Source organism: Heterocephalus glaber, unplaced genomic scaffold (genome assembly GCF_053883595.1).
Source record: "Heterocephalus glaber isolate CG9 unplaced genomic scaffold, H.glaber_assembly_v1.0 deba00001662, whole genome shotgun sequence".
NCBI lineage: Eukaryota > Metazoa > Chordata > Mammalia > Rodentia > Bathyergidae > Heterocephalus > Heterocephalus glaber.
This window is the reverse complement of record NW_028258403.1, coordinates 634709-660499: the sequence shown is the minus strand read 5'-3', so window position 1 is coordinate 660499 and position 25791 is coordinate 634709. Positions and strand designations below refer to the sequence as shown.

General features: G+C 33.6%; 2 protein-coding genes and 1 non-coding gene across 3 annotated transcripts; 1 reads left to right on the top strand and 2 right to left on the bottom strand.

Annotated features, from left to right (window-relative positions):
- Positions 1 to 660: 660 nt before the first annotated feature.
- LOC101700384 (olfactory receptor 4Q2) lies at positions 661 to 1617 on the bottom strand. The gene has a single exon (XM_004865099.2). It carries the CDS (start codon positions 1615 to 1617, stop codon positions 661 to 663), a length of 957 nt encoding a protein of 318 aa, XP_004865156.2.
- A 22337-nt stretch (positions 1618 to 23954) lies between these two features.
- LOC147822306 (U6 spliceosomal RNA) lies at positions 23955 to 24058 on the top strand. The gene has a single exon (XR_015445815.1). It is a non-coding gene; the product is annotated as a U6 spliceosomal RNA (small nuclear RNA).
- A 285-nt stretch (positions 24059 to 24343) lies between these two features.
- On the bottom strand, positions 24344 to 25385 carry LOC101716230 (olfactory receptor 4K15-like). The gene has a single exon (XM_013065673.2). It carries the CDS (start codon positions 25313 to 25315, stop codon positions 24344 to 24346), a length of 972 nt encoding a protein of 323 aa, XP_012921127.1. The 5' UTR covers positions 25316 to 25385.
- Positions 25386 to 25791: the final 406 nt, after the last annotated feature.

Genomic DNA, 25791 nt, shown 5'->3' with positions numbered 1-25791 from the left:
AAATACTTAACAGTTCATTTGCATTACAAGTTTATATTTTATTTGTATCATTTCTTCTAAATTGGAATATCAGTTTAATTTTCTCATCTTTGATTATAAAGTATCATCATGCAGTTAACAAACTGGCAAATTTGTCTTTATATGGTTCTAAGGACACAACTGGTGACAATACTATAAATTTTTCCCAACAATTAAGAAAGGTGAAAATGCCATAAAGACATTTCCATATATTTTTGTGTCCTCCACAAGGTAGTGACAAGAAATCAAACTGTTGCTATATTAGGATAAATCAACAAGTTTAGAATTCTAGCATCTGTATCCTTATCATTGAAAAAAGGAACATTAATGAATAAATAATTATTCAGTTGTGTATTCATATCTATTGCCCTTTTTCATTCTTATAACAGCACTGAGAAGCTTTCTAGTCATGCAGCACATGAGAGAATTTGCATAAAATGCAAGAGTACAAGCTAGTAGAAAAAACATAAAATGGATTCAATTTAGTGAAAAAAAAGAATTCAGAGCAATTCAGTAATGTTGCACAATTTTCTTATAAAGTCAGAAACAGAGCTATTATGATTTACAGAAGAAAATTAAGCAATTAGGCTACTACCTCTTATTTATCAAGAAGTAATTGTTGTAACCTCCTATTTTCTGCTCTCAAAAACTTCCCTGCCTTGTGTCTCCTGCTTTTTCCCCAAGTCCACTTCTGTCCCAAAGCTTCCTCATGGCTGACTTGACCTCTTTGTTCCGAAGTGTGTAGATGAGGGGGTTTAACATGGGGGTAATGACATTGTAGAGTACAGATACTATCTTGTCCACAGAAAATGTGGAGAAAGGGCGAGCATAGATGAAAATGCAGGGTCCAAAAAAGAGTGTTACCACCATGAGGTGAGAAGCACAAGTGGAGAGTGCCTTTCGTCTTCCCTCCTTGGAGCGAATCTTAACTAAAATAGTAGTGTAGGAAGAGATCAGCACCACAAAGGAGCTGGTAGATATCAGCCCACTGTTAGACACCATTAGCAATTCAATGACAAAGGTTTCCGCACAGGCAAGTTTGATGACAGGGTGAATATCACAAAAGAAGTTGTCCACCTGGTTTGGCCCACAAAAGGGTAGATGGACAGTAAGAATGGTCTGGACAATGGAGTGCACAAATCCTCCCATCCATGAAGCAGCTACCAACAGAGAGCACAGTCCTCGACTCATGATAGTGGTGTAGTACAGTGGACGACAGATTGCAACATAGCGATCATAAGCCATCACCGTGAGGAGGAACATTTCAGCAGCCCCTACAAAATGCAGAAAGAAAAGCTGCATGATGCACTGCTTGTAGGGAATGAGCTTTTCCTCATGAAAGAAGTCAACCAGAAGCTTAGGGGTAGTTATAGTTGAGTAGCACAGGTCCAGGAATGAGAGGTTGCCAAGAAGGAAATACATAGGTGATGTATTTAGGTACCTATTAGAAGCCACTGTCACCATGATGAGGACATTGCCCACCCAAGTGGACACATAGAAGAAAAGAAATAATACAAATAGCCCTGCTTCAATAGATGATGTGTGTGAGAAACCTGCCAGGACAAATTCTTTCACCACTTCTGTCTGGTTTTCATCCATTTGACTTTGTTCTACGGAAGGCATTAAATAATGGAGCATTATTAACATTGTAAATAGACAGGATGTCACATCAAATATGGCAATATACTCATTTTAAGATGTGTTTTCTCAAAGGTACACTTGTATTGATAACTGGATGAAATTATTTTCTCCATAGCTGTTAGAAATATGCATACTTCAAACACCTCCAACTTTGGGGCATAATGAAGTAGCCAAGATTTGTAGAGCATAAAATCACCTTTACATTCAGTGATGGCTTTTCTCCATTTCATCCATCAGTACCTTACTAACCACTCTCTTTCAACACTCAGTCTCCAGAAACAGGTCCCATTTCCCGGAGGCATTACATTTCTAAAATAAAAAACTTCAGGAACAATAACAACAACAACAGCACATTGAAGATAATATTTATTATTCCAGTAATTAGGCATTGAGAACTGTAGAAGATTTTTTTTTGAAACAGTACTTCTCTATGTAGCCAAGACTGGCCTCAAACTCACAGAGATATTCCTGGCTTAGCCTCCCAAGTGCTGGGATGACAGGCCTGAGCCAACATCCCCAGCAACATCTGTAGAAGATGTAATCGGAAAGAAAATGCATTTGTTCTTTTCCATCAAGGTAACACTTGTAGGAATCTAAACTGTGCAAAAGAAGGAAATGTATCACATTTCACTTTCTGTTTATTTTTAGTCATTGATCTCTATATATGCTTCCAGAATGCCTGTCAAGCCTAGTATTGGCCATAATACATTATTGTCTGATATATTATTATCTATATTTCCAATTGTGTCATTTCTGTGGGTACAGGAACACACATGGTTATAATGATGTAAGTAGAATTGTAAAATAATTATGCAGTCATTCAAATGATTCTCTCCTTTCACTATATTATCAAATTGAATAAAAAGAAAGTATTTCTCTGAGATTAATAACATTGTATTTTGGTGTGAGTCCCCACATGTATTTTATTCACTTGTGTGAAGAATGCATGGAAGATGCTACTGCATGAGATGAAAATCTTGGGGATTCATGATAGCGGCTATTGACTCCACTCATTTCTGCTATATATAGAGCAATAGTTGAAGAACTAAAATGAAATTATTTAAAGAATAGATATTAGAGACCCTCTTCTATGTTATACTTTATGCTTCCTCTAAATTTATGAACAGAATACTTTCCATTTAAACAAGTCAACAAGAATAAACAATTTTTTAAAAAAATTAATCTTAAACAGTAAAAGTTGATTTACATAAATTAAAATCCTATGTGCTGCTAAATGAAAGCAAGTATGCAAATATAGTTAAACAATTTTATATTAATCAAAAATATTTTAAAAACTTACGAAGTAAAACACAATGTCTAAATATCATTTTATAAAAGGATATTTATGAAAAGATTTAACCTAAAAAATAGTTACAAAATAAATCAAAAGAGCATAAAATACTATATTTAAAATATATTAAAATCTATAGATACAGAAAACTGAACCATATAAGAAACTAGATTAAATACAAAGACAACACAATACTTATAGAAGTTGAAATTGACCACTAGGATTTGCCTCTTAACTATTGAAAGTTTCTAGTTTTCTGCAGTGAACTCAGTTATATTTATGTGAATAAACTTTCTGTAAATTTTTGTGGCTATGCACATCTACCTTTTATTTTTACATGAAAACTTCATATATTCGGATTTTCTTCATTTTGTAAGTGAATTATTATTTATTTCCCATTTATTTAAATTCAGGTGAAAATTCTGCCTAAAACCATGTCAATAGTTTTAATAATAACTATAATAATTAGGATTTAACCTCAAATTATGTGTTATATTTTCCCTTGGTTTTACTGGTTAGATTCCTAGAAGAATTACATTGATAAAAAATACAACAGCAACCAAAAAACCCCACAGATTTCCCTTTCCTCAGTAAGTCCTCTATATACCATATTTCCATTCACAGCAATCTTAATCTCAAGCTTAATTAAAAAAATAAGATTTTTGTGTTGGTTTATTTTGTGAAAAAATTTCACTATTCGGGTTTTTTATGTTTAAAATGTTTTGGACATTTCCTGCTAAAATTTATAAACATAAAAAAACATGAAAACATATTCTTCTCCATTCCAAGAAGCAGAAGCAGTTTACTATGTCAAGTCTATGCTGTTAAAACTTTTTAAAACACAGTTTGACTTTCTTAAGTGTTATAATTTTGCTTATACAATATGATACACTACTGAAAAGACCGAAATTAGCAATAAAAGTTGATCTTGAAGCAAGTACTAATGACTCGAGCATGAAGAAAAGTTTTCATAGAGTAAACTTAAAGTCATATTACTTATCTTATGTCCATAGAAGACAAATGCTTAAGACCTGGCATACCAACAGTATAGACCCATCCTAGATGTTATAGAAGCACAAAGATAAATAAATCAAGATATAAACCCCTGATTACACTGTTCCCCATTAGGAAATTTTGATGTTTGGGGATTTAGAGATTCAGGTACATACAGTAAAATCACAATGGGGGTCATTAAAAATTAATTACAACTTTGTGCCAGAAACTGTGGAACACAAAAACTATATTTATGGGGGAAAAATAATAGGATATGAGGTAAAAATAAATGCATAGAGAAAAATATATATGATAGTTTTAAGAGTGTCATGTGAATTTAAGTGAGAGGTGTGGCCCCCAAGATTGAGTCTGATGATGATAAAAAGATATCAAGGAAAATTTGGTCACAGGTTCTTTGTGTTTCTCCTGCCATCACATCTTGGTTTGTGCCAATTTATGCATCTAGAGTCATTTTTTTCAATAAGAAGTTTTACTTTACATTTCATTTTATTATTTTCAAGTATTACAAAAATGTAAAGCAAGTGTCACTTTTCCTCCACTGATACCTACACACCACTAGGGGGAGAACAGAGAGGTTTGCCTAACAATATACTGTGCATGTGCTTACATGCTGTATGCATCTCTAGTTCTTTTTTGACTGATACATAATTATTTTTTTAAAAAATATTGATTATTTTACCATTCATTCACTATTTCACTATAATGAAATAAAAACCGTATGAATGGCCTGGGCCAGAGGAAAGGGTTTTTGGATCGCCTTCTATCCTGCATTCGTGGCCAAGAAGAAAGGGCTTTTGGGCCGCCGTCTGTCCCACTGCTCCCTGCCCAGAAGAAGAGGCATCTGGGCCACCATCACTACCACCACTCCCAGCCCCTGTCCCACCTCTCCCAGCTCAGAGGAGGTGAGTCACACAGGCACCAACAGCACCAACACTGGCCCCCCAGTCAAAATGAGAAAACACGTAAATAAGTCTCAAAACCAGACTTCCAGATCACCTACCGCAACCCCAAAGGAAAGTGAGATGGAAAACTCTGATGTTCAATGAACTGGACCCACTGAATTGGCAACAAAAGGGGATTGGGAAAAAATGAAATCAGAAATACTTTCTCAGATAACAGGAGAGATTGTGCTCCTACTGCAAGACATGATTAATAAATGTAGAGAGGAGCTGAGGAATATGAAGAATCCTAACATAGGAAACAAATGGAATCCAAAAAACAGATGCAAAGAGATTTCCAGGAGATGAAAAACTCCATTGAAAGTCTGCACAGCAGAATGAGCCAATGTGAGGACAAAATTTCAGATATAGAAGATAAGATTGCAATTAGTGACCAGGAAAAGAAAAATTGCTTCAAAATGATAAGGGAACATGAGAAAACAATCCAGCACCTGCCAGATGATGCAGAGAAGAATAACATAAGACTGATTGGAGTCAATTAAGAAACAGGAGAGAGTGGAGATGACATAAAAAATCTCTAAATAATGGCAGAAAACTTCCCAAACAGGGGAAGAGAGCTTGACATACAGATAAGTGAGGCATATAGGACTCCAAATAGTCTTGATCAAAAAAAATTTACACATAGACATATAATTGTTAAGATTCTAGAAACTCAACAGAAGAACAAAGTTCTACAAGCAGTTAGAGAAAAGAAACAAATCACATACAAAGGAAAGCCTATCAGAATCACAGCAGCCTTCTCAACACAAACCATAAAGGAAAGAAGAGCTTGGAGTGACGTATTCCAAGCCCTAAAAGAAAACAGCCTCCAACCCAGATAGATGTACCCTGCAAAACTATCTTTCAAAATGGATGGAGAAATAAGATACTTCCATGACAAAGAGCACCTTAGGAACTTCATGGAATACCAAACCAGCACTCCAAATAATTTTACACAATATTCTAGGAGCAGACATTGAGGACCACAAACCCAGGAAGCAAAGCAGAATGAACCCATCTGGCAAAACAAGAAATTAAATGTAAAGGGAGAGAACCCAACAAATTGAAAAAGTCATGGCAATGATAAGTCGATATGTTTCAGTTATAATCATCAATGTTAATGGTCTCAATTCACCAATCAAAAGAAATAGACTGGCAGAATGGGTCAAGAAGCAAAATCCAACAATATGCTGCATACAAGAAACACACTTAATTCAAAAGGAAACTCATAGACTGAAAGTTAAAGGGTGGAAAACAAAGCACCATGCAACGGGAACTAGAAAAACAGCAGAAGTAGCTATCCTCTTGGCAGATCAAGTAGATTTCAAACCAACACTGATTAAGAGAGACAAAGAAGGACACTATATCCTTGTAAAGGGAACAATCCAAGAGGAAGAGTCGACAAACATAAATATCTATACAGCAAACATTAGTGCACCCAACTACATAAAACAAATAATAATGGACATGGAAAGTCATATATGCACTAATACAATTGTAATGGGGGACCTCAAAACCCCACTGTCACAAATACATAGATAAACTAGACAAAAAATAAGTAATGAAATACTAGAACTCAATCAAAACTCTTGAACAAATGAATTTAACAGATGTTTACAGAGTCTTCCACCCCACAAAATCAGAATATACATTCTTCTCAGCTGCACATGGGTTATTCTCCAAAATAGACCACATACTCACACATAGGACATGTTTAAGTAAGTGCAAAGGAACTGAAGTTATCCCCTGTATATTATCAGACCATAGTGCGATGAAATTGGAGATTCATAGCAAAAGAAACTCAAAAAATTTCATAAGCCCATAGAACTTGAACAACACACTTCTGAATAACCAATGGATCAGAGAGGAAATTAAAGAAGAAATCAGACAGTTCCTTCAATTAAATGACAATGACAATACAACATATCGGATTCTATGGGACACAATGAAAGCAGTCTTATGAGGGAAATTCATGGCAGTGAATATGCATATTAGGAAAACAGAATGAGCCCAATTCAACAAACTGATGATGAACCTCAAGCTTCTAGAAAAAGAAGAACAGGACAACCCCAAAGCTCATACAAGGGAGGAAATTATAAAGATCAGGGAAGAAATCAATGCAATGGAGACTAAGAAAATGATACAAATAATCAATGAAGCCAAGAGTTGGTTCTTCGAAAGAATCAACAAAATTTACAAACCCTTAGCCAACCTTGTCAGAAAAAGGAAAGAAAAGGCCCAAATCCATGCAATTAGGAATGAAAGGGTGAAATGACAACAGACCCAGCAGAAATCCAGAGGATCATCAATACCTACTTCCAGAACCTATACGCCAATAAGATGGACAACACAGAAGAAATGGACAGATTCCTAGATACATGTGAATTACCAAAGTTGAACAAAGAAGACCTAAAAATTCTGAACAACCCAATATCAACCAATGAAATTGAAAATGTAATTAAAAATTTATCAACTAAGAAAAGCCCAGGCCCTGATGGCTTCACTGCTGAATTCTACAAGACATTTAGATTGGAACTACTGCCACTACTGTTTAAACTCTTCAATGAAATTGAAAAGGAAGCAATACTCCCAAATTCATTCCTGGAGGCAAGCATCACCTTGATGCCCAAAGCAGAGAAAGACCCAACCGAAAAGGAGAACTATAGGCCAATCTCACTAATGAACATAGATGCAAAAATCCTTAATAAGATAAGGAATTATTCCTTCCTCTTCAACTTTCGGAAAGAAAAACTTAAAAAGAATTGGTGATAATTCTTAAAATGTTTTGGAAAACTCACCAGTGAAGAACTCAAATCCAGATTTCTCTTTTTTGAGATTTTTATTAATGATTCAATTTCCTTATAAGTTATACATATATTCATATTTTATTTCTTTGTTACTTGCTATTTGTAAGTGTTGTATTTCTAGGAATTTATATATTTCATCTATTATTCAATTTTTGAGGTAAAATTGTTCATAACACTTGTTAATTCTACCTTTTTATTTCACTAAAACTGGGAGTAGATCCCAATTTTCATTACTCATTTCAGTAATCTGAGTATTCTGTCTTTTTTTCTTAGGCCATCTAAGTATCTGTAGATATTTTGGTCTTTTTAAGTAATTAGTGTTATATTTCATTGATTTTTATCTACTATATGATTTATTTTGTTGTAATCTTCACTTTTCCTTCATTATTTTAGATTTGAGTTTAGTTTGTTCTTTTTCAAGTTCTTAAGTTGTAAATTTCTGTTATCTGTTTGAAAGCTCTATTTTTAATGTTTCATTTGTAGCTATAAATTGCTTCCCCCCCCCCGCCCCGGTGCTGCTTTTGTTTATCCTGAAATTTTTGTATTTGATGTTGTCATTTTCTTTAGTGTCTAAATATTTTCTCATTTTTAACCCATTTGTTAGTTAAGAGTGTATGATTTAATCTCCAAAATTTTGTTAATTTTCAAGATTGCCTTCTCTTCTTGATTTCTGAATTTATCTTGTTGCAATCAGAGAAGATACATTCTGTGATATCTTTTAAATCTATACACATTTTCTTTGTTACCTAACGTGTCATAATTACTTTAAAGGCAAATGAATTAAACTCCAATCAAAAGAGAAAGATAAACAATAGATTTTTAAAAGTATGATCCAAATGTTATCATATTATATACTTAAAATGTACCAATAAACTTAAAGAATAAAAAAGTATGATCCATCAATATGTTATTCATAAAAGACTTCATTTAGATACAGTAAACAAATTGAAAATAAAAAACAGGAAGAGATATTCCCCAAAAATAGTAATCAAAAGAGCAGGAGTGTTATACTGATATCTGACAAAATAGACTTTAAATAAAAAATTACACATAGATCATTATAATTAATAACACATCAATATAGGAAGAAGATAAAAAATTAAAACATTTATAAATCTAATTACAGACCATCAAAACGAATGAGAACTAACATGATTGAAAGGAGAAATAGGGCTACAATAATAAATAGTTGCTTCAATACTCCACTCTCAGTAATGAAAGTAAAAAAAAAAAATAGGATGAGGAAATAGAATATTAGATCTAGTTGCCTTAAAATATATACAATATATTGAGACTATAAAGGAAAGAGCAACAGCATACATATTCTATTCAATTGCACATGTAACATTTTTTCAAGTTATAGCATATGATAGTTGGAAAGTTGGGTTGTTCAAAAGCTTCTTGTTTTTAATGTAACATTTGTAGCTATAAATTTCCCCCATGCTGCTTTTCCCATTTTTCTACTTCTTTGCAAATGCCTTTTAGCTGTTTCATCTCTTTTGTCCTACATTGCTTTCTTTTTTGTGCATCTTTTTAACAGTAAAGTGTTTAAACCCCTAATTTTCTTCCACATTTATTTCATACATGGTTTTTTGAGGTCCCCTAGGAATTCCATTTAACATTCTAATATAACAGCTCTCTAGCTTACACCAGTGTAAGTTCAATAACATACAAAACTGCTTCTCAAGAAGCAAAATGGTTATTTCTCAATGGCTGAAATTACATACACATTGGAGATGGGAATTTGAGAAATATTGTATAAGTCAAAAGACAAAAAATTTCAGTTAGGTGTTCTATAAGTTCAAGAGAGCCACTACACAATATGGTGACTCTACTTAATAGCAAATTATTATATACTTGATAATTACTAAGAAAGTATATTTTAAATGTTATTTTCACAAAAATAAACACTTAGGTAATTTTCATATGAATTGGTTTAACAAACAAGTGAGATACATTCAATTAAAAATTAAAGAGACCAGAAAACAAAATACTTATTCCTTTAGCAGACTACAAAGGATGCAGAGAACCCCCAAGTCTGTAATTTCCAAGAAATTGTGACTGTCATGTCAACTGTCAGCTAGGTTTCACTAGTTTGTTAGTTATCTGAACTGCTCTTTTCTGACCTATATTTAGTTGCTTCTAGCCCAGGTGAGTAAATGTTTGGATCCCCTCTGTCCCTAAAGACATTGTCTCTACTCAGCCTTTGGACCAGTTCATATTTTGTGGCACCAGATCTCAGATTTGCTTTATAATTGAGGATGAATTTGAAGTATCAGAATCCTTTTCTTTTTAGACTGGATTGTAGATATGATGGGATGAGACAGGCTTGAGTGGTAACAATCACCACTGATTTTCTACCTTTGTAGTCCTTAATTTCCTTTTCAGATCCATCACTCAGCATGGCCTCTTAGTGACATCATCATCAGTACATTTTTGTGAGCCTAGACGCTATGCTATACTAAACAAACAAACAAACAAACAAACAATCAGATTAAATCAAGCACAAAAGAAAATGATGTGGTCAAAAATGTCAGTAAACAGGAACTGCATGAGTCTGCTGCCAGCCAAAGATACTGATCTGCTTTACAGTAAGCTTTTTTTTTTTTTTTTTTTTGGTGCCAGGGATCAAGCTCAGGACCTTGCACTTGTGAGGCAGGCAGCGGCAGAACCACTAAACTTAATCCCTGACCTACAGTAAGCTTTTTTATGTAGGTTAAGTGACGGACTTCTAAAATAAGAATATGAAAGCATACCATAATCAATATGTAAGTCACTAACATAGTCATTTATTATCAAGTACTGTGCATTGTAAATAATTGTATTTGCTATATTTTATAGGACTAGCAGCACAGTAGATCTGCATACATTAGCATTGCAACCCTAAGGTCAATGATACATCACATAATGGAGTTTGACAGATATAATTCAACTAGTTATATGGAACCATCTTCATATATTAGTCCTGTTGTCTAAAATGTCATTATACAGCACATGACTGTATCTTGAAAGAAATATAGGAATACATTCTACACCTTAACACAGAAAAAATTAACATGAATTATCTTGCTCAGAGTATTTAAATCTATTGGCAACTTTATTTTTCTCATTAGGTTTATTGGTACATTTTAGGTATACAACACAGTTACATTCATCATTGGGATCTTGTACCTTTACATGATGTATCTTGGTTCTTACATTTTTCCCCATTTCCTTGGCCTCCCTTCACCCCCTCCACCCTTCCCTATTTACAAAAACTTGCTTTCCGTGATTTTCCTTTTCTCTTGCTTTTTCTTTTCCCTTCTTTCCTTTCCCCTACCCACCCACTTCCCCTACTCCTTAAGAAGTTTTCTTACTATTTCAATTATCAAATATACATTTCGATCCTTATTTACACTTTTAGTTTCTCACACCAGAGAAGCTATTTGGTATTTATACATGGGTATTGTATTTATTTCACTTAAGAGTATGGTCTCAATTTGCATCCACTCATCTATAAATGTCTCTAGTTTCTTGGTCTTTATAGCTAAGCAGTACTCCATTTTATACAAAAACCACATCTTTTTATCCAATTGGTGGATAATTGGGCTGTTGATGGGCAATTGAGCTGTTTCTAAGCTTTAGCTATTACACACTTTGCTACTATAAACATGGGTGTGGATATATCACTGTGGAATGATTCTTTTAATTCTTTTGGGAAGATACTCAGCAGGGGAATAGCTGGGTCAAATAGGACCTCTAATCCTAGTTTTTTGAGGTATCTCTATATTGATTTCCACAGTGGTTCCATCAGTCTGTTCTCCCACCAAAAATGTAAAAGGGTTCCTTTCTCCCCACAGCCCTGCCAGCATTTATTATTGGTTGTTTTCTTGATAGCAGCCATGCTTTCTGGGGTGAGGTGGAATCTCAGTGTTGTTTTCATCTGCATCTCTCAAATGACGGTTGATGTTGAACATTTTTTTATATGTTTATTTGCTGCTTTTACTTCTGTGTCTGAGAAATGCCTGTTCATTTCAGATCCCATTTTTGGGTTGGGTCTTCATATTCCAGGTCTGATTATTTTGAGTTATTTATATATTCTAGAGAGTAGACCTTTGTCTGGGGAACAGCTGGTAAAATTTTTTCCCACATTGTGTCTTAGCTCTGTTGGCAGTTTCAATCAAGTTGATATAACTCTTTCACAAACAGAACAAAGAATACTGCTTTTAATCCCTGAATTACCTGTTTGCTGTATTTATTACCGTTTGACCTAAAATTACATCTTTGTGCATATACTTATTTATTCTGAATACTGACTAATTTTGATAGTAAACTCCAGAAGAATAGGAAAGTGTCTGAGAACTATGATTTTAGTGTGCCCAGAATAGGACTACCAACATCTGAAAATCATTAAAATATCCACGAGTTATATGGGAGTCATGTTGTCTAGAAACATACACAGTAACTGTGACCTGACTCAAGACATCTGCCTTACTGACCAACACTATATAAAACCACTTCTACTAAATAATTTTCTGTTATTTGCACCATTAAAAACAAATTAAAATGTGTTATTTCTTTAGCTCTATGAGTAAATTCATCTTCTTAAGTTTCTCTTGTACTGTGAAAAGTAGCTGCTACTCTGTTCAATCTTTTTGGTTACATGCATCCTGATGCTGATGGAAACCTGTGTATTTTTTTCTGCTGTGAGGGTTGACTTTCTAATGTAACTACAATGTAGAATTTGCTAGCGAGTATTTCTTCCTGGACATCTGGTTCATCACATCTTCAGTCCCCAAAATGATGACCAATTCTCTCTGAAATAAATACCATCTCTTCTTTTTGAATCCTCACAGTATATTTCATCGTTCCTATAGGTGTCTTTGAGACCTTATTCTGTCATGGCCTTTGACAGGGTCTTGCTATATTCAGGTCCCTGACCGATACCACCATGACAATTCAGCTCTGTATCAGAATGGGAGCTTGCTGTTGAGTGTGTGGATTCTTGTACTTTCTTGTGCCCACTTACAGAATCTCTCAGTTCTCATTTTGCTGTCCAAGAAAATTGATCACTTTCCATGTCTTGTGAACCAGCTCCTGTCCCTGAAATCATCTGTGCCCTCTCTAACTTGGTCCTCATTTTTCCACTTCCCGTTTTGCTACCAGCTCCTACAACTTGGTGACCAGGGCTGAGCTCAGGCTCCCCTGAGCAGAAGTGCAGAGGAAGGTTTCCCTGTACATGGCTCTTCCATATGGCCATCATGCCCGTCTTTCACAGCCCCCATGGTTGTATGTGTGAACCCTGTGGCAAGAAATCCAGGAGAAGTCTAAAAAATTCTGACTTTGTTGAATTCTGTACTCAACATCTTGATCTATAGTCTGCAGAAAAAGATCAAAGATGTCCTAAGAAAATTATTCAACACTGAGATTTAGTGACAGGCATGGAAGAAATATTTGAATAACCTGTATTCAAACCTGAAATGAAGCATGGGAAAAAATTAATAATTAATTAAATTATTGGTGTTTAATTTGGTAATCATTTAAGAATTAATTTAATTCCTAAATGAATTATGAAAATATCCTTATTCAGGAGAAATAGCATTCAAACAAAATGATTGTTTATTTAGCTGTATTCATTGTATGACCATTTTTTAATATAAGAGAAACCTCATGTTCACTATAAATATTCAAAATAAAAATAAGAAAAGTATCATTTATCATTTTTATTTCATTAATTTTATTGGTATAGTCTTGGTATACAATATGATGTCATCCATTATTAGGGATTTGTAGCTTTACATGATATATCTTGATTGTTACTTTTTCCTAATTCCCCTCACTCCTTTCGCCCCCTCAACCCTTCCCTATGTACAAAGACTTTCTTTTCATTCTTTGTATTTCTCGTATTAATTCGATTCCCTTATTTCCTTTCCCCAATTCATCCCACTTTCCCTTCCCCTTTGGACCTTTTCTTCCTACTTTACAACATCTTTTGTGCCTTTTGTTGCTTACTTACACTTTCAGTTTCTCACACCAGAAAAGCTATTTGGTATTTACATATGTGTCCAATTTATTTCATTTAAGAGTATCACCTCAATGTGCATCCATTTAGCTATAAATGTCTCCAATTTCTCATCCTTTATGGATGAGTAGTACTACATTTTATAAAAAAAAAAAATCACATTTTCTTTATCCAGGCTCCAGTTGATGGACAATTGGGCTGTTTCCAAGTTTTAGCTATTAAAAACAGTGACTTTATGAACATGGGTGCACATATATTGTTGTGGTTGGATTCTTTTAATTCTTTTGGGAAGATACCAAGCAGAGGAATAGCTGGGTCAAATGGGGCCTCTAATCCTAGATTTTTTAGGTATCTCCATACTGATTTCCACAGTGGTTGTACTAGTCTACACTCCTACCAACAGTGGAGAAGGGTCCCCTTTTCCCTACAGCCCTGCCAGCATTTGTTCTTGATTGATTTCTTGATAGGAGCCATTTTATCTGGGGTGAGGTGTCATAGTGTCAAGTGAATACTCATATTAGGAAAACAGCACGAGCTGAAATAAACAATTTAATGCTAAACCTCAAGCTTCTGGAAAAGGAAGATTAGGAGAAACTCAAAGCTCACACAAGGGAGGAAATTATAAAGATCAGAGCAGAAATCAATGCAATAGAGACTAAGAGAATGATACAAAAAATCCATGAAGCAAAGAGTTGGTTCTTCAAAAGAATAAACAAAATTGATAAACTCTTAGACAGGATTATCAAAAAAAGGAAAGAAAAGTCTCAAATCCATGCAATTAGGAATGTCAAAGTCAATATTACAACAGACACAGCAGAAATCCAGAGGATCAATAACTACTTTGAAAACCTGTATGCCAATAATATGGAAAACACAGAGGAAATGGACAGATTTCTAGATCTATATGAATCATCAAAGTTGAACAAAGAAGATCTAAAAGTTCTAAACAACCCAATATCAACCAATGAAATTGAAAACATAATTAAAAACTTACCAACAAAGAAAAGCCCAGGTCCTGATGGCTTCACTGCTGAATTATTTAAGACATTTAGAGAAGAACTCTTGCCACCACTCTTTAAAGTGTGTAATGAAATTGAAAGGGAAGCAGTACACCCAAATTCAGTCCTGGAAGCAGGCATCACCTTGATCCCAAAAGCAGAGAAAGACTCAACCAAAAAAAAGAACTATAGGCAAATCTCACTAATAAACATAGATACAAACATCCTCAATAAGATACTTGCAAACAGAATGAGGAAGATCATCAAGAGCATACACTGTGACCAAGTGGAATTCATCCCAGGGATACAGAAATGGTTCAAAATACACAAATCAATAAATGTAATATATTAAATTGCCAAGGACAAAATCTATATGATTTACAACCATAGATGCAGAAAAATCATTTGACAAAATCCAACACAGATTCATGATAAAACCCCTACAGAAAATTGGAATAGATGGTCTTTATCTCAACCTGATAAACCATCTATGTAAAACCAACAGCCAATATCATACTAAATTGTTAAAAGCTGAAATCCTTCATGCTACAATCAGGAACAAGACAAGGATGTCCACTATCACCATTCCTGTTCAATATAGTTTTGGAAACATTAGCCACAGCAATTAAACAAGAGGAAGCAATAAAGGAATAAAGATAGGAAACAAATAAGTTAAATTGTTAACATTTGTAGACGACATGATACTCCACCAAACATCTTCTAGACTTAATAACCAAATTCAGTAGAGTAGCTCGATACAAGGTCAACACACACAAATCAATAGCTTTCCTGTACATGAACAACAGATTCACTGAAAAAGGAACTGGAGAAACAATTCCCATCACAATAGCATCCAAAAAAATGAAATACCTAGGAATCAACCAAATGAAAGAAATCAAAGACCTCTACTCTTGAAAACTATAGCACTCTGTAAAAAGAGATAGAAGAGGATATCAGAAAATGGAAAGACATCCCTTGTTCCTGGGTAGGAAGAACCAATATAGTGAAAATGGCCATACTTCCAAAACTGCCATATAGACTCAATGCAATCTCAATTGAAATTCCAAGAGCACACTTCACAGACCTCGAGAAAACAATCCAAAAATTCATTTGGAACAAGAAGAGACCTAGAATAGGAAAAGCAATTCTAGGCAATAAAGACAAGGTAGGGGGTATCACAATCCCCAATTTAAAGCTTTACTAGAAAGTGTCATGTATTTTGTTGTTGTATAGAGCTGACACAATTATTTTATTGTTTACATTTACACACTTACACACATAGGTAAATCATATTTTACTTATAGTATTAAATTTTCCTTAGTTAGTGAAAAATTATCCTTTAACATCACTAATAAGCCTGGAGTGGTGGTACACACCTGTAATTCCAGCACTCTGGTAATCTGGAGTAGGAGGATCACAGCTTCAAGTCCAGATGGGCAATTTAGCAAAGTAGTTGTAGTAATTCAGTTCGAGGCCCCTTGCTTCACCCAATCTGAGAGAGAGAGAGAGAGAGAGAGAGAGAGAGAGAGAGAGAGAGAGAGAGAGAGAGAGAGAGAGAGAGAGAGAAAGGAAGGTAGGTAGAAATGAAGGAGGAAAGGAAAGATAAAAGGAGGAGGGAAGAGAAAAAATACATTTACCTTCTCATGAAAGTCATTTTAAAAATATTTTTTCCTACTCTCTCAACAAGCATTCTTAAGTCCATTTTTTTACCATTACATTTTTCCATACTACATTCAGCAACTATCTTCAAAATGCTATTTAGGATGAACTAGATCTTGTCTTTTCCTTACATACTGCTTATACCTCCTGCAAGTTTAGAGACAATGGCTATGACTCCCAGGTAATGTTGCTTGTATGAAAGATATTAGATGAGCCTTATTGCAACTCTGTCAAGAATACTTGTATCAAAGAAAAATACTTGTATCTAATATTCTCAACTAGAATCATGCTATCCTACAAGGAAAATCTATATCCATTAGCAAACTATATCTACTTCCTTGTCTCTCTTGTATACCATTTATATAGATTTACCTACTTTATTTTCATATGAATGAATAATAGTTCATGTGGGCTTTTATAACTAGACTCTCACTTAGCATAATGTTTATAAGGCTCATTTATGTTTTATCTGGTAGCATTACTTCATTCTTTTAAATGATTGAATGATGTTTCTTTGTATGGCTACATCAGTTTTATTTGTGCATTCATCAGTGAGGATCATCTGGGATGTTTCTGTTTGAAGATCACTATGATAATGTTGCTACAAATAGTCATGAATAACTTTGTACAAAAACTACGTTTTCACTTTCCTGTTGTCTATACTTAGGAGTGAAATTATTAGCTCATATGTTAGTTCTATGTTCAACATTTTGATTAACTAACTGTTTTCCAAAGTGGCTGTGCCACTTTTTTAATCACACCAGTATTGTAATGTGATGGATGAGTATTTCTATTTCCCCACGTCATCATGAATCCTTGCTATGGTCTATCTTACTTTTAGCATTCTACATGGTGTGAAGTTGTATTTCATTCTTATTTTCATTTTCATTTCCCTAATAATTAATGATGTTGATCATTTTTTCTTATGATTCTTGGCCATTTGATTGGCTTCTCTGGAATACTAGAAATATATAGTCAACATTTTTGACCAATTTCATTGTGTTGTATTTTTTTCAACCTGTAGGTTGTCTTTGTGCTTTCTTCTTTTTGAAGATTTGAATTTTCACTGAAGTCCAATTTATCTAATTTTTGTCACTTGTTTTTGTTGTCATAACTGAGAAAATCACCACCTATTACACAAAAATTGATCAGATGTTTACTTATATTGTTATTTTTAATGTAGGTAATTTTTAGATTTGTGTGTGCTTTTAAAATTACTGTTCTAGGCGCTGAATCCAGAGACTTGCATATATTCAGCATGTTCTCTACAATGGGCTACATTTTCTGATCTTTTTAAAATATATATTAATTGATATAATTAGGTATACAATACTATACAGCACTTGGGCTGTAATTAGGTATACAATCTATTTACATTTATCATTGGGTGTTTATACCTGAACATGTATTTTAGTTCTTATTTTTTCCCCCATTACCTATGCGCCCTTCACCCCCACCACCCTTCCCTATTTACATAAACTTTGTTTCCATTTTTTTTTCTTTCTTATAATTTCTCTTTTCCTTTCTTCCCTTTCCCCTTCCCCTCCGGCCACCCTTACCACTTTGGACCTTTTCCTATTTCAAATTATCAATTATTCATTTTAATCATTTTCATCCTTATTTACACTTTCAGTTTCTCACACTAGAAATACTATTTGGTATTTACACATGTGTGTCCTATTTCACTTGAGAGTATCACCTCAATGTGCATACATTTAGCTATAAATGACTCTAGTTTCTCATTCTTTATGGCTGAGTAGTACTCCATTTTATAAAAAAAAACACATGTTCTTTATCCAGTTTCCAGTTGATGGGCACTTGGGCTGTTTCCAAGCTTTAGCTATTACAAACTGTGCCGCTATAAACATAGGTGTACATATATCGCTATGGTATGATTCTTTTAATTATTTTGAGACAGAGTTTTCACATAGAATGGTCTTGAACTTGTGATCATCCTTCCTTCTAGCCTCCTGAATAGCTGTCTTTAAAGGGCTGTACCTTTATGCCTAAATGTTCATTTGTTTAACAGAATTTTGTTAGGGATGTGACAAATTCAAATTTAAAATCATTGTTGGAAATAAAAGTTGCAAATAATTTTATAAAATATTCAAATGTTACACTGTTTATGAGACCTATAAATCACTTCATAATCATTCCTTATTATGAATTTTTCTGATTTCTAAATATATTGTGTCATACTAAACATTTTCACAAATGACCTGTCTGATTATTTTCCTAAGATTATTGAATCTTCATCTTATCTTTTTTTTGGCACAGGGGATCAAACTCGGGACCTTGCACTTGAGAGGCAGGCAGCAGAACCACTGAGGTCAGTCCCCTGCCCTCTTGATCTTATCTTTATCATGTAAATTATCACATAATTTCTTAGCAGACAACATTTATCAGGCATGTAAACCACTAATTGAAGATAGAAGTACAGAATGAAAAATAAATTGATGAAAAAAGAAATGGAAAATTTGTGGAATTTGGAATAAAAGAAAGAGTGGAGATACTGAAATTATTTAGAAAATTATAATAATACAATGAAATTCTCTTCTATAAATACATTATGAAGCAAAGAAGAGATATATAGAAAAAAAAATGTGTCTAAAGTATTGGCCAGTGTCTTCAACATTTTTTTTTTTTGGTACTGGGGATCGAACTCAGTACCTTGCATTTGCAAGGCAGGCTGTGTATCTTCTACATTTTAGTTCCAAATTTTTCTTTGCTTTTATTTCTATATGATGGATAGCTTTTACATTGTCATACAACTAGTTGAGTTGAGTTAAACTGATCTTTATTATTCCACATTACTATTAGAAGGATTTTTCATTTTTAGAATTTGTGATGTTGCTACAGTTAAAATATTATCTTAAGGCTGCTTTTGATGGCACTCGATTTGCAGAAAATAATACACGTGTGTGAAAATAAATGACCTGGTCTGGTACTCATTCCCTCCATCCTCTGATGGATAGAAAAAAAAAAGCCATAAGTGATGTTCAATAAAATCACCAGCTAGATCACCAAAGTTATTTGCTAGAAGAAATAGACACTAGATTTTAAATTTCCTTTAGCAGAATATGCAGTTTAACAATTTATTCATATTAAATGGAATATACGATACATGAGCCATCACTCCCTGGACAATTTCATGTAAGTTATACAACTCTTGGGAATTTAAAATGAAAAATTTTCACCAAATTAAATTATTTTGTTTGAATGAGCAACTCTATGAAATTCAATTAGTACACTAATTTATTTTGAGCCAGAGAAACTTTCCTGAATTTGGAAAACAAAGAGCTTGTTTTTCATGAAGGAATGTACCTGAAGAACAGGGCTTAATGCTTCAGAAATGTATCTTTTTCTACTGAACTTGTTAGTTTCCTATACTTTATAAATTTGTTTATTAAAAGCTTTGAGTGGGTAAGATCATAGATTCATGCAAGATTTGATAATCCAATCTTTTGTTGTAGTTCACTGTAAAAGACAAATGATGAATAGAGAAAAATATAACATGTTGAGATACAAGTGATACATTATTTGACTCTTGCAGGCTTTTCTGAAACTACTTTACTTCATGTTAGCTATTTTAATAACAAAATTCATTTCTCCAAAGCACACAAAAGCAAAAATATTACCATTATTCATAGCAAGACAACAGACCATATGGATAAGCCACATAAAAATCAATGTGTAACATCTGATTAAAATCACTGAATATATGGACAAGAAGAAAAATGAAACTCATACCTAGGAGGGAAAAAGAGTCAGCCTGTTCTCTAAAAACTGTTACCAATATAAGGATTTAAAGAAAAATTTTAAAGTATCAGAAAAATATAAAATTCGAACCATTCATTCACCTAAAAACAAAGGTTCAAATCCATAATGTAAGAATGTATAGAACCACAGGGAGAAATAGACTAACCTACAATTATAATCAGAAATTTCAATACTCTTCTCCCAGTACATATAAAACTTAACCTCCATTTCTGGTAAAACCTCCAAAACAAATGAATTGACACAATGGAGACTATTCAGCCATAACGAAAAATAAATCTAAGTCATTTATAGGAAAATGGATGTATCTTGAGACCATAATGCTAAGTGAAATAAATAAGACAAGTTAAACATTGAATTGTTTCTGTTACATGAGAAATCAAAGTATAATAATTTAAATATTAAAGTAAAGGATAGACAATAAGAAACAGGAAGGTAGACCTTTTGTTGATTAGCAGGGAACCTAGGGATGAAGGAACATGAGGGGAAGTAAAAACGATGAAGATGTGATATGCATTCCCCATGATGAGAGTATTCATTATATATTGTGAACATATACTATTAAAAATAAAGGGATATATGAATAAAGATTAATTTGAAAGCTGAAAAGAAGGAAATTGAAAGAACCTTCCTCAGCTTAAGAAAGGGAAAATACAAAAACACTTAGACTTAATGATGAAAAACTGAATAGCTCTAAAGATCATCCAAAAGTTTCTCTTGTTCTCACAGTCATTAAACACACGTATATAGACATACATACACATCCATTAAAATTTCACTGAGCACCTTTTTACATGTCAAACAATGTTCTTGGGTCTACCATACATGTGTGAATGAAATACACTGGATACTTGGTCAAACAGTAAAGAGTTTTAACAACTCTTTTCTGTAACAGTCTAGAAATTAAACATTTAAACCTTATGAGACACATATAATCTCTGTTGCACATTTTTCATTGTTTTTTTAACATCCCCTTAAAATATAAAAGTCCTTCTTAATTCATAGACCATCCATAAATAGAATATCAGCCATATTTCATTTGTGGGAGCCATAATTTGTCAACCTCTGTTGTAAATTGTAAGCTACAGTGGGAGACAGAGAAAGCAAACAATACATAAATATTAAAGCAAAATAAAAACATCACCCTGTATAACAAGTGAATCATCCCAACATTCCTTGTCATACTATTGTATGGCTTCTTTCTAGCCTCTCTTTAGGCAATTACTGATCTACTTTCTCTCACTTTAGATTAGTTTGGGTCTTGTAGAATTTTATATAAACAGAATCATGCAGTAAACATTCTTTTTTGTCTATCTTTTCAGGTTACATAGTCATTTTGCAATACATATATTTTGTTGCATCTAGCAATAATATAGTCCTTTTATTGATGAGTGGAATTCTATTGTGTATTAGTTTCCACTATAATCAATTTGTATAAACTTAGCAGCTTAAGAATATAACTTTATTATCTTTCAATTCTGTAGGTAAGAAGTCCAATGTGAGTCTGACAAAAATCAAGTTACACAGAACTGTGTTCTTTCTTGGATACTTTGGGGGAGAATCTGTTTCCTTCCCTTTTCCAGGTAAATGTTAACTGAGCATGCAAATTTGGAGGCTGTATTGCCTCATTCTATAAAACAATTGGATAGGTAAGAAAAATAAAGTTGTTTCATGTTTCCAATAGCCTTTTCCTGGGAAACGTATTTGTATAAAGTAGAATATTCAGTCTATACTCAAATAGCTCCTCATTTCTTACTCAAGCTCAGAATGTATAAGTGGAGTGGTGTTTAGGAAAACACCTTGGCCCTTAGATTGCCAGAGTTCAAATACTAACTCTGCCACCACCAGATGTATGACCATCAACAAATTACTTCATTTATCTCTGCTTCAATCTCTTCTATTATAGAAATTAATTGCACTTACTATATTGAGAGGATTAAATGAATTAATATACATAAAACTTTTAGAACAGAACTTAAAATAGTTCCTAATGCATATTAGATGGCATAGGAATGTCATCAATGTAGTAAAAATAGGCTTTAAAAGTAAAAATTTCAGGGCTAGTTTTTATAATGTTAATAGCAATCACTGAATTCTTATTTTCCGTATTCTTAATATTTGGTTTGTCTTACAACTACAGCACATTATTGTAGTTTTTTTCAGCTTTTTCTTAATTTTTGTAACATTTGATGGAGAAATTTTTGACCAATCTGTCGCTACGGTTGCCTTGAATAACACTGCAAGTACCCTAAATCTAAGCCCCAATATTCTCAGACTTTTTTCCATACAAGGAATAGGAAAGAATATGTATGATTATAAGTAAGGAATCATGATTTCTATACTGGCCACAGTCTACACCATTGTAAGTGGTAGAGCACTCTAGTGTACCATCTCAGTCAACCAGAAATCAAAAAGTGAAACACAATTAAAGCCTGAATAGGACATCCATTGTGCCACCTTTTAACTGAATGACCCTGCACAATACCCTTAACCTTCTTAGCCTTGGTTTTACGCTGTATAAAATGAGAAGTGTAAATATCCTATAGAAAATTCTTTTGGTTAATATTTTTATTATTTATTTATTTTTAGTACATGTTAGCAGTGCATAATTTTCACATTGCTTGTGTGGATTTGTTATACTTATATTACATATGTGAATTCCATTTGTCATTTCTTTTCCTTCCCCCATCTCTAAATCCCCTTCTCATTTGAGAAAGACCTATCTCCCTACTTCCTATTAAAGCATAAAAGAAATGTAACATTCTACTATTTATTATTGCACAGCTCTAATTAGCTTGAAAGTAGCATTGGTTCCATGATTATATGTCATTTATACAAGAAATTAGAGCAGTACAAAATTATAATCTAGTCTTTTAATATTATAAAAAGTTTGAACATATAAATATACTTAAATCCTCAAGACTATTTCCTTTTTATTTCTATTTATGTCTTCAGTACCTTGGGGTTATTTGGCTTGGAAATTATCTTTTTTCTTTCAGTAAAAGGAATTACAAGATCTCCTTAGGAGACTCCAAAGAATGGAGAACGTAGTCAACCTTACACTAGATTTTGAAATTCAAGACAGTTGAAATATATAGAAAAATCAGAAATGGAATAAAAGAGGGAAAACCTAAAACAATCTTGTAGTATGGAAACCTAAAAGCTCTTGTCTTGAAAATGGTTATGAAGGGGAAAGTTCAACTATTCCTAAGTTCTTCAAATGTGTTGTGTCACTTTTGGGGCCTATATTAGGCAATTAAAATTATGTGACTTAAATTAAATATATATATATATAAATAAAAGATGTTATTTCATATTGATATGAAAATATACCCTAATGAAGAGGTTGGCATCATGAAAAAGAGAAAATGTTCTACACTAAGATTGAAGCTTCACTCATCATAAAGAGAAGTGGTAGAGAATTATAACTTATCTCTGAAATTCTCAAAGCTATTTCACTAATACTGTGCAAAATTTAACATTACCAAATACAAAAACATGGTAAATAAATGTTTTCAGTACTTGTTTTCCATGAAGAATATTTTAGTATGTAGCCACATTGAGGAGGATTTATAAAAATTTTGAATGAAATGTTTTCTAATTGATATCTATGTATGTTTGCAATTTACCTTGTCACTAACCCTAGTCATAGAAGTGTCTTTGCGTGTCATCAGCTGCAAAGTACAGTGTGGCAAGCAATGTTTTCAAGCCATATCAAATATTATATATTGTATCACATGTCTAAATAGAGCTATCATCTCTTTGGTATAGGGAAATATATCTAATATTACTCTAGAGTTAAAATCTCAGGTGCTCTCTTCGGCAGCACATATACTAAAATTGGAATGATACAGAGATTAGCATGGCCCCTGCGCAAGGATGATGCTCAAATTCATGAAGCGTTCCATATTTAAAAAAAAACTCAGCAGCACTTCTTTCAGAGAGAAAGGTGAGGTTTCTTGAAAAATGTAAAATAAAGAGCAAAAATTAGGATATAGAAAATGAAATATAAAAATATATAGAAGAGAAAAAAGATTAATTGCTAAGGTTAATTTTATGACAATTCTATTATAGCAGATATGTTTGACTGTAAGTTAATCACATTTCATGTGGCTCAAATGATTTCCTTTAGTATTACAATGACTCCATTTGAAAATTAATAGGTATAGAAATACAAAGTAAGAAAGTCATTAAGTTTATTATGTTTCCAGGGAAAGAACATTCCTTATGAGTACAGAAACCTGGCCAGGCTTCAAAAGCTTGCTCTTCAGTTTTGACATAGCTGCCTTCATTTCTTTGTTCCTCAGAGTGTAGATGACTGGATTTAAAATGGGAGTAAAGACTGTATAGAACACAGCAAGGATTTTGTCCACTGAATAACTGCTGAAGGGCCACACATAGATGAAAATGCATGGTCCAAAGAAGAGTGTGACCACAGTGATGTGAGCAGTCAGGGTGGAGCGGGCCTTTGCCATGCTTGCAGAGGAGCGTTTCCTGACTGTAAAAAGGATCACAGTGTAGGAGACAACCAAGAGGACAAAGGAACTCAGGGAAAGAAAGCCACTATCTGCCACTATTAGTAAGCTGATAACATACGTATCTGTACAGGCCAGCTTGGTCACTAGAGGGAGGTCGCAGAAAAAGCTGTCAACCTGATTAGGACCACAAAAAGGCAAGTTGACAGTAAATGCCAACTGGCTAGTAGTATGAATGAAACCCACACACCATGGAATGATGACAAGAATAATGCATACACGGTGGTTCATGATTGTCATGTAGTGGAGAGGCTTGCATATAGCCACATAGCGATCATAAGCCATGGATACAAGCATAACCATTTCACCACCAGCAAAAAGATGGACACAGAAAATCTGCACTAAGCAAGCTTCAAAAGAAATAGTCTTGTGCTCAACAAGAAGGTCTGCAATCATTTTGGGAGTAGCAAAAGAGGCAACACATACATCTATGAAAGATAGGTTTGCAAGCAGAAAGTACATGGGGGTATGAAGGCGGGGGTCTGAGTTCACTGTAAGGATGATGAGAAAGTTTCCCAGTAGTATTGCTAAGTAGAGTAGTGAAAATATGAGAAACAGGAAAGGTTGGAGCTCCTTGGAACTAGAGAGTCCCAGCAACACAAATTCAGTCACCTGAGAATGGTTTGTCTCATTCATTGACTTTAAAAGAGATATCTCCAGTTACCTGAATAGGAGAGAAATAGAAAACAGTCAATGAACTGAGCATGGGATCAGTATCCTTCTTTTGCCTCAGTTTTTAAGAATTCTAATTTTTGGGCCGGGGATGTAGCTTAGTGATTTTGTCGCATGCTGTGCAAGCGCAAGGACCCAAGTTCCATCCCCGGCACCAAAAAAAAAAAAAAAAAAAAAAAGAATTCTAATTTTTACTCCAACATATATGTTGGATTTGCAGCTTCTTTCAATGCAGATAGCAAAGCAACAGTCAAAATAAAATTAATAGGGACAGAATGAGATATTTAAAAACATCCTTATAGAAAAGGAGGGTGTTAGTTATGTAGTTGGTAGAATTAAATTCACTCACTTAATTACATAAATTTGAGAAGGTAAATCAACTAATTTGCGAAAATAATATATAACAGACTGTCAAACATCATAGATATTCAATGCTAAAA